At 49.1% G+C, this 13,275-nt stretch overlaps 2 protein-coding genes across 3 annotated transcripts in view; both read left to right on the top strand.

Moving 5' to 3' along the window:
- The window catches only part of LOC146628512 (scavenger receptor cysteine-rich type 1 protein M130-like), a 68,804-nt gene that overhangs the window by 31,477 nt on the left and 24,052 nt on the right, over window positions 1–13,275 (top strand). The window lies entirely within an intron of this gene.
- LOC146628514 (uncharacterized) lies at window positions 6,975–10,156 on the top strand. Its single transcript, XM_085359586.1, has 5 exons — window positions 6,975–7,712; window positions 8,057–8,398; window positions 8,477–8,611; window positions 8,693–9,113; window positions 9,198–10,156. Exons 1-5 carry the CDS (start codon window positions 7,284–7,286, stop codon window positions 9,977–9,979), a joined length of 2,109 nt encoding a protein of 702 aa, XP_085215712.1. The 5' UTR covers window positions 6,975–7,283; the 3' UTR covers window positions 9,980–10,156.

Genomic DNA, 13,275 nt, shown 5'->3' with positions numbered 1-13,275 from the left:
GCTGCACTTTCCCTCTGTGCAGATGGTGCTGAAAGACAATGCTTCTGCATCTGAGACTTTTGACAAAGTTGCAGAAAAGTACACTCAAGTCATAAACCGACTTGGTCAAGAGTTTGAGAACAGGTTTTGTGACCTTGATCAGCTTGAGCCATGTGTCTCATTTGTTTCCAATCCTTTCATGAATGTGGACACAACATGCATTGCTGAGCAACTAAGTTCAATGTTCAGCTTGGATGCTGGACAGGTGGAAATCGAAATTGTAACATTGCAAAATGACGTCCACCTCAAAGCCTATCTGGGTGCACCAAACTTTTGGTGCCTTGTTGACACAGAAAAGTACAGTGGTGTGTGCACAGCAGCTATGAAGGTTGCCAGCCTGTTTGGTTCAACCTATCTTTGTGAATCAGCCTTTTCTGACATGAACTTCATCAAGAACAAACACAGAACACGCCTCTCCGATGCACATCTGCAAGACTCACTCAGAGTTGCAGTGTCAAGTTATACCCCAGATTACAACACACTGGTGAACAGCATGCAATGCCAGGTTTCCCACTAACAGACAAAGAAAGCCATATTAGATGTTCTCAGTGGCAACATTACAGTGTCATGTCAAAGTTTAATTTAATTATTGAAAAACAAATGTGTTTGTTAAGTGTAACATGTGACAATTTGCTTTAAAATGCTGCCAATTTGGTGAAAAGTTCTGTAAAATTTGAAAGTTGATTTTTTGTATGTTACATACATACAAAAATAATGTATGTAACAGTGCATGATTTGTTAAAATTTGTTAGTGGTAAGTGAAAATGTTGTAGAAGTGATCACTTCAAAATGTAAATACTTGCAGAGATATATAGAAATAAAGCGTTGCATATTGATATTTATGTTTCCTACCTTGTTTCCTAATTGCATTCTTTATAATTATGGTGAAAAATAATTAACATAATTAGTGTCCGTACATAGATGAATATCATTAATTATTAATGATAACACATAATTAAGTTAAACTGAGGAAATTTGTTATTTGAGAAGTGTGTGTCAAACTGGTAGCCCTTCACATTAATCGGTACCCAAGAAGTAGCTCTCACTTTCAAAAAGGTTGGTGACCCCTGTCCTAGGGTCTTTTAGACTGTCAGTGGTCAAAGTCAGAAAGTAGTCACATTTAGCCTTCCTGATGGAGAAAGTAAACAGATTACACAGCTGACAAAAACATAGCCAATCAGCATCAGATCCAGACTTTCTAGCAGCTGCCCAGGCCTGGTTTCCTTTATATAGGAGACCGGCCAATTCAGAATTGAACCAGGGGCTGTCCCAACCTTTCACACTGACCTAACAAAAATTTGTCTGCAAAGGAGATAAAACTCTCCTGAAAATATTTCCAAGCTAAACTGATATTGTCAATATGACATGAAAAACTGAAAAAACCCTGAAATTTCTCACTGAAAAGCTTTAAATTTCTTTTTGTGATAATGTGATGCTTGAGGAGTGAGATTTTAGTGTTTCTCATAGCACCAACTACGCAGTAATCAATCAGGTCATTGACAAAAACTGCTGATATGGAAAAGTAAAAAGAAAAAAAAACGGTCAATAAGAGAAGATTTATCTGGGGATTTGAGATCAAGGCATGTGGGAATAATTTGCGTTAGATTTAAAAGCAAGCAGTGTGCCTTCATCAGACACAGAAGAAAGCCAGTTCCAATTAAAATCACCTACCAGAATGATTTCTGGTAGGTGACAGACTGAACGGTAAATGTTAAATCCATCAATTGCCATGTCTTAATGCAGTATAGATTTGGATAGCCAGAAACAACAATTATATCAGGACCAGTTAAACAGGCCCAGATTCTAATCATATCCATCTTAGAAACCACACTACGAGCGTTTATATGAAGGATGTGTAACCCAGGCATCATTATTAGACACTTATGTATAGTTTTCTGGTTAACAAACAACTGTAGAGCTAGTATTATAGCTGACACCACACGTAGAATTTAAGTTATCACAGAAAGGATGACATTTTTCTAAAACCAGTAAACAATAAAATCTGAAGAAAAAAAAATCAGATTCAGTCACGCTAATGTTCCAAGGCCTACGAAGAGATCCAATCTCCAGTGCTGATGTCACATAGCCTATAACTACTACCCATGAGTATAAACCAGGGGTCAGCAACCCTGGGCACACGAAGGGTTAACTGATGGCACGACCATAGCTGGACTGGCCATCAGGGATACCAGGCATTTGCTCGGTGGGCCGATGGTGATTTTTCATTTTTATAGGCGGATGGGTTTTTTTTCTTTTTTTTTGTAACTGTATAAACAATGAAAGGTGGTGGATTGGCCAGATGCTGGCAGATGTGTAAAAATAACTCAGTTGTTTGGTGGTGACTATGGTGGAGCTTCCACAGAGGCCAGCAGGTGGATGAGGAAAAGGGGAGGCAGAAAGAGGAGAGACCCGAGGCGGTCGCCGGTCCGAGTGTCAGGTGAACTGAACTTCAGGTAAGAAGTTATGACCTGCAGTCTATCTGGGTCAGATATAAACCAAGTTTAGGTGGAGTTTATTTTCGTTGTGCTAACTTTTTACAATCAATTACAATAACTTGTACTGCGTACAAGCATGATGGAGTTTCTATACAATAATAATAATGGATTGGATTTATATAGCGCTTTTCAAGGCACCCAAAGCGCTTTACAATGCCACTATTCATTCACTCTCGCATTCACACACTGGTGGAGGAAGCTACGGTTGTAGCCACAGCTGCCCTGGGGCAGACTGACAGAAGCGAGGCTGCCATATCGCGCCATCGGCCCCTCTGGCCAACACCAGTAGGCGATAGGGTAAAGTGTCTTGCCCAAGGACACAACGACCAGGACAGAGAGCCCGGGGATCAAACCGGCGACCTTCCGGTTACAGATACGCTTCCCAACCCCCTGAGCCACGGTCGCCCAGCTAGGTGAGTGCTATGATGTTACTGATAGCGAACTTTATTTTATTCATAAGATTAGTAGAGTTGCCAACCGTCCTGTAAAAACTGAATCGTCCCGCATTCAGAGAAAATATTACGCGTTTTGTATTGAGCTGAGAAGGAACACAGCATGTCCCGTACTTTAGCTAGAATGGAAAAAGACACAAAGCTGGATTTATTCTGCGTCCTTACGCTGTCAGCTGCCTCTTCTTCTCTCATTCAATCATGAAACTGATCAATAATCAGCTGATTGGCTTTTCTCTCTTGTTTGTTTATTGCCCACTTTGCTCCAGAAAGAGGAAACCAGCAGATGTCGCATTAAACAACAGCAACGTGTTTAAGCTTGATCAGCTGTTGTTAGAATTTATTTAATATTAATTTCTAATATCAGCTGATGTTTGCTGGAGCCACAGCTGTAAAAGCTGCTGGTCATGATATCGGTTTGTATATCTGGTGAGAGGGAAACATGAAGATGGAACCAGGAGATGTCCTTACTGAATCATCAGAGCTGAACAGGTGATGGAGAAACAGGTTTACCTTTTAGGTGACATGAATTAGTTGAAGGGAAGTTATGAACTGTTTCTGAGGGACAAATAGCACCAGGATCCTTTTTTATGTAGCTGACAGCTGGTAACTGTGCAGGGGCGGGTCTAGCAAAGTTTTGCCAGGGGGCCAGGTAGGGCATTTATAAATGTTAAAATGATAAATGGCCTGTATTTGTATAGCGCTTTAACTCAGTCCCTAAGGACCCCCAAAGCGCTTTACACTACATTCTATGCGCTTACCTGCTGCTCTCTGGCAGGTAGCTCCATGCCCTCCTGGGTTTTAATTGCACCTTAGAACACACATGCATCAACACTACAATGAGCGGGTGGAGGGAGGTTTGGAGTCTTCTCTCACCCCCATTCTCTGCGGCCTGCTGGAGCGGGGGGGCCGGGAGGAGGAGTTGGCCGTCCGACTGCGGTCTGGAGTGTGGGGCCTCCCTGCTGCTGCGGAGTTGGGGCGGTCTGCCTCCCCCCACCGCAGAGAAAAAGGGTAACACCACCTGGGTCTGGGTGCAGTTCCCCCCTCCAGGGGCAAGGGTACCTAGACCCGGTTCGTAGAGTACGCTTGGGGAGTGTGATTGTGTGTACAGCGTCTCTTTATGTCTGTCTCCACGTTGGTTGAGTGTGGAGTAAGTGCATATGAGAGCATGAGGGTGGGAATGGATGTTTGTATCTGTGTGTGCCTGTATGTCTGTGTCTATATGTCAGGTTGGGTTTCAGACGCCACCTCTCTGGGGACATCTCAGGCCCTCCAAGGTTTGGAGGCCTATCTCCACCCACCACCACTTCCCCTGCCAGTGGCGGACTCCCTCAGGTGCGTTGGTGGTTCTTTGTGTCTGGGGATGGGCGTCCAGGTACACACCGGCTCACTCCTTGGCGGCCGCTTATCGGGGCCTGGAGCCTGGGGCTCGCTCGGGCCACTTCGGAGGTGGGGTGCCCCCGGCCTCTCGGCCTGGGGCTCGGTCACTCAGGCACAGCTGGCTGCCGGCGGAGCTCACGGGCACGTCACTGCAACCCCCCCTGGCTTCTGCACGGTGGCTGCTGAGTGAGCCCTCGTCTGGGACTCTCCTCAGCTCTTACTGGGACAGTGGCGCGGCTGCCCCTCTGTTGGTCTTCCTTGGTCTCTTGTGTTCTGGGGGCCTCTGGATGTCTGGAGTTTTGATCTCCTCCATACCTGCTTCATACCCTGGAGGATGGGGCTGTGGCTCCCCACACTCCCTAGCAGATCGTTACATGGAGAAACCTTTGGAATACAAGCATGCTGATCCACACAGGTATGCACACAGGTGTACACACGGGTATTCACAGACGCGGACTACAGCTTTCTTGGCTGCTGCCTCAAAGCACATTGTGCGCTGTCTATCTTGCGTGCTTTAATTTAAAATATATCACATGTGAAAGTGTCGAGAAATTCCTTTGTTATGTTATTAAAATACCCTCTGTCCAAGGGTCCTGCTCTACCTGCATTGCTCCGCCCACCCCTGAGGTTCATCCCTTCAGTTATGACCAGTATCCAGCATGGGATACTGCCTGACGGACCATTTCGTGGGCTGCATCGCCCACTCTGCCTATGTGGACCTCAAGCGTCATCCTAAGAAAGAAAGAAAGCACTGGTGAACTCAGCAACGCAAAAAACCTGGATGTCCATGGAAGAGAAACCTGGATGTCCGGGGTTTCTCTTCCATGAGGAAGCGAAACCCCGGACATGCAATCTAATTTCTCAATGGTGCGACAAAAAAAATTCCTAGGTTGCACCGGTGCAACCAGCCATTGAAGTAAAAACATAAACAAAAAGACTTTGCAACTCTGACAGTCTCCGTGTGGTCAACAACAGACACACATTACGCCCATTCTATTTGGGTGGTCAAACCCAATTAGAGATAGTGAGGGCGGGACCTGTAGTCCTACTCGTGTGTACGTTTGAAAGTGGAGGCGGATAGAGAGAGGCGAGTAGCTTGAATAAGGTGATATCGATTTATTAAATCCTGAATCAACTATTAAATATAAAGGTATTTTGCCAGAAATGCTATAATCTCAGGTTAAACCTGACAAATCTATTTCAACAACCACCAAACAGCTAAAACAGCAAATGAGAGCAGGTAAACGTCAACATCAGTGAGATGGCAGCTTTCTCACCCGACGGCATGAACACGGACACGCCGTCGGTGCTGAAAGCTGACAGCTCACAGATTCTGATGTGTCGGGTCCATGCTTCGTGTTTACGTCTTTTTTTTGCTCTAGATTCTGAAACTGCAGCTTTTCTCTCTCTCCAACCAAAATTCACTGAACCAGCAGCAAAAGAAGATCAAAACTACGCTTCACATTTGCTAAACATCGTCATAAGTTCCCTCTTACTTTTCCCGTTTTGCTTTCACCACGATAAAATCCCACTTCATGCACAGCTCTCCCTCTCTCTCTCTCTCTCTCTCTCTCAGTGTACTTCAAGACCAGTTTCCCATCTCAAATCTCTGTTTTCTGCATTATTCGTTTGTTTATTACACACATTGACTGTAGAAAAGATGGACAGAGCCAGAGTCTGAGTCTACGCAGTAGTGACTTGAGGTGGAGCGACTGTGTAACGCTTTCGCCCACACACCCGCTGGACGTGACCAGTGTTGCCAACTTAGCGACTTTGTCGCTATATTTAGCGAGTTTTCAGACCCCTTAAATGCTTAAAAAGACGTGAAAGCGCGTATCGCTTTTACTCTCAACAAGCAGCGGGTGCTGTAACGCAGTCAGTTCTTCTTTTACTTTTATGCTGTTTTGTGGATGGTTTAAAACTACTTATAAACACACACACACAAAGTAACTCCACCAGAGTGCCTATTTCGGGTCACTTTTGCTGGTCCAAGCCCGGGTAAAGGAGCAGGGTTGGAATTGTGACATTAAAAAAACAATTGCTAAAAGAAATTTAATTTGTAGTTCTAAATAAACTCTAAATGCATTTAGGACGTTTTTTACTCACTTTATGTCTCTTCCACGATGTTATTTCTCTCTCCAACAACATAGGTTACAATTAGATTAGCATGACCAATTATGCAAATTTGGCGATGATGTCATTTAGCGACTTCTAGCGACTTTTAGGACAGCCAATAGCGATTTTCCTTACTGAGGAGACGGCAACACTGGACGTGACCGCAAACACGCCCCCCTACACTTTTTTTGTAGCCCGGCTGCTCGAGTTGTTTTGCTGGTTTACCGCGACTGACGACTCGTTTAATTAAGGTCAATACAACCATGTGTCATGGTCCTGGGTCGTTGACCCAGCGTTTTGTGTTTTGTGATTATTTCCCTCTGTTCTAGTTATTCTGTGTCCTCCCCCCTTGTGTCCGGTTCGGGTTCTAGATTTCCTGTTTTGTTCTGAAAGTCTGTGTCTGTTGTCATTGTGTTCAGCTTGTGTCCTCCAGTCATCATGTGTATTCAGATCAGCTGTTCTTCCCTCCTGTGTGCGATTACCCGATTACCTTGTGTGTGTGTGTATATATAGTGGGTGTCGGTCTGTGTTCGTTGTCGGCTCGTCTGTGTTTCTTGGTATCCTGGTCCTTGGTCTGCGTCTCTCTGCTCCGCTCTCCGTTTTGTAAGATTTCAGGTTTGCTCTTTAGTTTCTCCCAGTTTAGGTTTCCGTTTGTAATTACTCGTGCTTCATTGCCTGTTTTTGCCACTACCACCCTGTAAATAAAACGTCATTCGTATCATCAGTTTGCTGCATTTTGGGTCCTCCTTTTCCTCCACACCACACGGCTCCCTCCCCCAGCCGTGACAGTACGAGCCGACCAAACATGGACCCAGCGGCATCCGCACCTCCCGAGGAGCTTCGGGAGGAACTAATTGACTCTGTTTCCAGGTTGGTTAACCTATGGCTCGAGCATGAGGGGGAAGAGTGTCTCCGCGCTGTAGAAGCCAGGCTACAGCAGCTCATCTCTGCTCACTCCTGGCTGCTGGACTCTCTTCACCCGCTCGCACAGGACTTCATACTGAACGAACTGCACCTTCACCCACCAGCCGCTACCGCTTCCCAACCCAGCCTGGCGGTGAAGATTTTGCCCGGCCTGGCGGTGAAGATTTTGCCCGGCCCGCCGGAGGTTTTGCCCGGCCCGCCGGAGGTTTTGCCCGGCCCGCCGGAGGTTTCGCCCGGGAGGAAGCGACGATCGCGCCGTCAGCGCGTCGCCCCACAGCCGGAGAGTAGGACTTCGGAACTGCCGGCTGTGGTGAGTGGAAAAGACACTCCGTCTGTTTCGCCAGCTCGAATGACTGTTTATTCCGGGGCTGTGTTTGTTGAGCCAGCTGCCCAGCAGGTAGCTCAGTTAGCCGCCCGGCCGGAAGCTCAGTTAGCCGCCCGGCCGGAAGCCCAGTCGCCACCTCCGCCACATTCAGCCTCACAATCCATAGCTCAATTACAGTCACAGCCAGACTTATTACAAACCCTGTTACAATCCATGGCCCAGTCAGTAGCCCAGTTAGCAGAAGAATCATTAGCTTTATCCTCAGTTCAGCCTCCTGTTCAGCAGTCACCAGCCCTGCATCCTGTGTCAGTTGCTTATCACCTATTCAGCCATCGTTGTCACCAACTCCTCCTGCACAACAAGTTAAGTCCATCCAACCCGGAAAGAACTATTTTTCACCTGTTCATGTCAAGCAGAGAGACACACCACATAATATTGTAATCAGTCCTCAAAAGCTGGCCAGCCCAGAGACTGTGACACACTCCAGGGCCTCCCCAGAGGCTGGGTCCCAGCCTCCGGCCGACTCTGGACCCCTGGAGATTAAGAAGCCAGCTGAGGACTGTATCCGGCTGTCGCTGCCCGAGCTGGGTCAATGCTCTGTGCAGCTGCAGTCTGCCTTGTGTTTGCCAGAGGCCCGTGTGCCTGCTGGTTCTGACCCGTACCTGCCAGAGGCCCGTGTGCCTGCTGGTTCTGAACTGTGCCTGCCAGAGGCCCGTGCGCCTGCTGGTTCTGAACTGTGCCTGCCAGAGGCCCGTGCGCCTACTGGTTCTGACCTGTGTGTTCCAGGGGCCCCGGTGCCCACTGGTCCAGAGACTGTTTTCGCTGGGGGGCCCGAGGAGCCCGTCCAGCCTCCTGCTTCGCCTGCTGGGGGGCCCGAGGAGCCCGTCCAGCCTCCTGTCTCGCCAGCTGGATGGCCCGAGGAGCCCGTCCAGCCTCAAGACTCGTCAGCTGGGGGGCCCGAGGAGCCTGTCCAGCCTCAAGACTCGTCAGCTGGAGGTTCAGGAGAACCTAGCCAGCCTCCTGCCTCGTCAGCTGGAGGGCCCGAGGAGCCCGTCCAGCTGCCAACTGCAGCCTCATCATCCTCGCCAGCTGCAGCTTCATCCACGCCACGGGCAGCAGCAGCTTCTTCCACGCCTGCAGCGCTACAGTCTCCGGCTTCCACGCCGTCGCCTGCTGCAGCCTCATCATCCTCGCCAGCTGCAGCCTCCGAGCCTTCATCCTCGCCCGGTGCAGCATCGTCATCTGCCTCGCCTGGCCCGGCTGCAGCATCGTCATCTGCCTCGCCTGGCCCGGCTGCAGCCTCGTCATCTGCCTCGCCTGGTCCGGCCTCTGCTTCAGCCTCGTCATCTGCCTCGCCTGGTCCGGCCTCTGCTTCAGCCTCGTCTGGTCCGGCCTCTGCTTCAGCCTCGTCTGGTCCGGCCTCTGCTTCAGCTTCAGCCTCGTCTGGTCCGGCCTCCGCTTCAGCTTCAGCCGCGCCTGGTCCGGCCTCCGCTTCAGCTTCAGCCGCGCCTGGTCCGGCCTCCGCTTCAGCTTCAGCCGCGCCTGGTCCGGCCTCCGCTTCAGCTTCAGCCGCGCCTGGACCAGCCGCTGCTTCGGTCTCGTCTGGTGCTGCGACGGCCACGCCACCTTCGGGTCCCGAACTGCCGCCTCGACATCGGCGGTCATCTACCAGGCCGCTGGTGGAGCGTCATCGTCAATATGGACGACCTCCTAGACGCCGCCGCTGCCTTCCGCGCGGTCGGCCTCCAGACTTGTGTCATCGTCGCCATTGCTGTCCGCACGGTCGGCCGCCTGAACGGTTTCCTCGTCGCCACCGTTGCTGTCCGCACGGTCGGCCGCCTGAACGGTTTCCCCGTCGCCGCCGCTGCCGTGTGCACGGTCGGCCCCCTGAACTGCCTCCACTCCGCCACCGCTGCCTTCCGCTCGGTCGGCTTATGGATCTACGTCGCCGACGTGGCCGGCCTCAGAAGATGAACTGTCCTGGACTTCTGAGTTGTCAGCCTCCGGGCCGGCCTCCTGAACTGTGTTTTGTTCTCGTGCTCCAGCATGTGTGTTTTTGTTTTGGACAATTCTCTCGGTTCGCTGGAGCTTGTGTTGGTCCCTCCGTCCTGGGCCCCCGCCGCCCGCCCTGGGTTGGTCGTCTGTTTTTGTTTTGGGCTGTCTGGAGCCAGCCCTTGGAGGGGGGGTACTGTCATGGTCCTGGGTCGTTGACCCAGCGTTTTGTGTTTTGTGATTATTTCCCTCTGTTCTAGTTATTCTGTGTCCTCCCCCCTTGTGTCCGGTTCGGGTTCTAGATTTCCTGTTTTGTTCTGAAAGTCTGTGTCTGTTGTCATTGTGTTCAGCTTGTGTCCTCCAGTCATCATGTGTATTCAGATCAGCTGTTCTTCCCTCCTGTGTGCGATTACCCAATTACCTTGTGTGTGTGTGTATATATAGTGGGTGTCGGTCTGTGTTCGTTGTCGGCTCGTCTGTGTTTCTTGGTATCCTGGTCCTTGGTCTGCGTCTCTCTGCTCCGCTCTCCGTTTTGTAAGATTTCAGGTTTGCTCTTTAGTTTCTCCCAGTTTAGGTTTCCGTTTGTAATTACTCGTGCTTCATTGCCTGTTTTTGCCACTACCACCCTGTAAATAAAACGTCATTCGTATCATCAGTTTGCTGCATTTTGGGTCCTCCTTTTCCTCCACACCACACGGCTCCCTCCCCCAGCCGTGACACCATGTCACTGTTATAAAAAAAGACATACAGCTTATCATCTTATAGTTCTAAAATCACTCTGTTGTTAATTTGTTTGCTAGCTTAGCCGCTAGCATACACTAGCTAGCTAGCTGTTGCTAGCTAGTTAGCGATGCTACACACCTAATACTCTAATAGTCTGTGTTATTGAAGGATTCAGCACTTCTTATGTTTTTTTTTATCCATTTTTAGACAGCGGCGAGATCAGCTGTACACTCCACAGCCCAGAGTTACTGTTAATATCAAAAATATAATGCTGTCCTTTGAGATTTTAACATAAGACTGTGAGTGTAATGGATCCAAAACTGTTTAAATCTTCAGAGCCGTCTACAGCCTGGTAACATGGAAACTTTAAAAAAATCAGCAGAACGTTTCAGTAGTGTAGTCTAATTTGTTCTTTTCATTTAATAATAGTCCATATTATATCAACAGCTACATTCACCCTGGAGAGAAACTAGTGAGGGAGACCATTAGGATCAAGCTGGGTTTCCTGGGTCCAGAGGTTTGGAGAAACTTCTTCCCTTTCTTTCATCACAGCTGTCCTGTGCCTGTGCTACAGTACTTTAATCCATAGTTCCTGATTAATGAGGAGTTACTGAAGTACAAGCTTTTAAAAAAGATGTTACTGTCTTTACAGATGTGGCAAGAGACTGAAAACATGCTGTTGTTTGCACATATTTAATATTCAGCTCTGCACAGGAGCTGCAGCAGGGTGCCGCCTGTTGTTTTTAAAGTATAATACTTGTAATAAAAGTAAATCAAATCAAATCACTTTTTTTGTCACATCACATGTGCAGGTACACTGGTACAGTACATGCGAGTGAAATTCTTGTGTGCGAGCTTCACAAGCAACAGACGTGTGCAAAAAAATACAATAACATAAAACAAGCAAAATATAAGAATGGCTAAATCTGAGAGTAATAGATATATGTACAATATAAGAGTGTATGCATTACTGGATGTGTCATGGTTCTGCGTCGGTGACCCAGTGTTTTAGATTTTTGTACTCTTATTTTTGATATTATGAATGACAGTTTGTGTTTTGGTTTCCCAGTCTTTATTCTGTGCTCCCTCTGTTTTCCGTCATCCCTGCCTGTGTATCCCCTGTAGTGTAGTCAGGTCTCTGTGTTAAGCACGCGTCTCTGAGTCTGTATTTGTGTTTCCTGTTTTATTTTGAAAGTCCGTGTCTGATCTCAGTGTGTTCACTTTACACTTCCTTGTCTCGTCAGTTCAGAATCAGAATCAGAATCAGAATGGGGTTTATTGCCAAATGTTGAGCAGGTTTACAACATTAGGAAATTGCTGCGGTGCTTCAGTGCAAACATGCTGTCATAAATAGCACTTAAATAGACATGGAAAAAAATAAAAGTAGGGATAAGAATTAAAAGTGCTACGTGGAAAGATATGTGCATGAGATATACATGAGATATACATGAGATATACATGAGATATATACATGAGAATAAGAATTAAGAGTGCTACGTTGAAAGATATATACATGAGTGATTCTGATTTCCCCCAGTTGTGCTCTCCTTCTGTGTCTCATTCCCCTCGTTACTTCCCAGTGTATTTAAACCCTGTGTTTCTCTGAGTCAGTGTCGCATCGTCCCTCATGCTGTGTGGAGCTCCCAGTGTCTCACTGTGAGCTTAGTTTGCGTTTGTATAACTTTCCCCTGCTAGCAAATAAAACTGAGTTCTTTGTGTATAAACCTCGTGCCTGAGTGCCTGCATTTTGGGTCCAACTCCTGCCTGCTGCACAGCGATTCATAACAGAATGACGCGACCACAACATGGACCCAGCAGACTTACCTGGGGAGAGCGATCTGATACGAGTCCAACGCCTAGTCGAGTGGATAACCCACACTTCTAATACAAGGGCAAAGATTGTGGGGATAAATGCTATTGAAGCAATCCTCGAAGGAAATTCCTATCTCCGACAGGTCAGAGGATGTTTGGCCAGTTTGAAAGAAGCCCGGGAGGCGGCACGAGCTCTGGAAATATCGGACTTGGCCCAGCAGCAACAAACAACAGCCACCCTGGAGCAGCCGCGCCAGCCTCACCGGCTGGATGTGGTTTTGCCCGGCTCGTCGGAGCCGTCTGCGGGGAAGAAACGACAATCGCGCCGCCGGCGCGCCACCCCACAGCCGGACATTCAGACTTCTAAATCAGCTCCTGCTGGAAGCTTGGATGAGCCCATCCAGCACTCCGCAGTTCCCACGCCGCCACCTGCCTTGTCCCCTGGGGGTTCTGGAGAGCCCGGCCAGCCCTCCCTCGTGTCTGCTGGGGGTTCTGGAGAGCCCGGCCAGCACTTTTTCATCTCCGCTGGGGGGTCCGAGGGGCCCGTTCAGCCACCCGTCTCCGCTGGAGGGTCCAAGGGGCCCGTTCAGCCATCACCGTCATCCACGCCTGCAGCGGCCTCGTCAGCTGGAGGGCCCGAGGGGCCTGTTCAGCCATCACCGTCATCCACGCCTGCAGCGGCCTTGTCAGCTGGAGGGCCCGAGGGGCCGGTTCAGCCATCACCATCATCAGCTGGGGGTCCAGGAGGACCCAGCCAGCACGTCTTTATGTCTGCTGACAGTTCTGGCGAGACCGTTCAGCCACCACCGGCTCCACCACCGCCTGCAGCAGCTTCATCCACGCCGCCTGCAGCAGCTTCATCCACGCCTTCCGCCTCGCCTGGTCCAGCCTCCTCGCCTTCCGCCTCGCCTGGTCCAGCCTCCTCGCCTTCCTCTGGTTCCGCGGCTGCTATGTTGCCCTCTGGTCCAGCCTCGTCTGGTCCTGCAGTTGACTTGCCACTTCCTCGTCCACACTTTGCACG

Source organism: Diplotaxodon limnothrissa, linkage group LG7 (assembly GCF_057381915.1).
Source record: "Diplotaxodon limnothrissa isolate DT_005_m linkage group LG7, D_limnothrissa_male_GT1.1, whole genome shotgun sequence".
Classification (NCBI taxonomy): domain Eukaryota; kingdom Metazoa; phylum Chordata; class Actinopteri; order Cichliformes; family Cichlidae; genus Diplotaxodon; species Diplotaxodon limnothrissa.
Note: the sequence above shows the minus strand (reverse complement) of the source record. Positions and strands in the feature narration are given on the sequence as shown.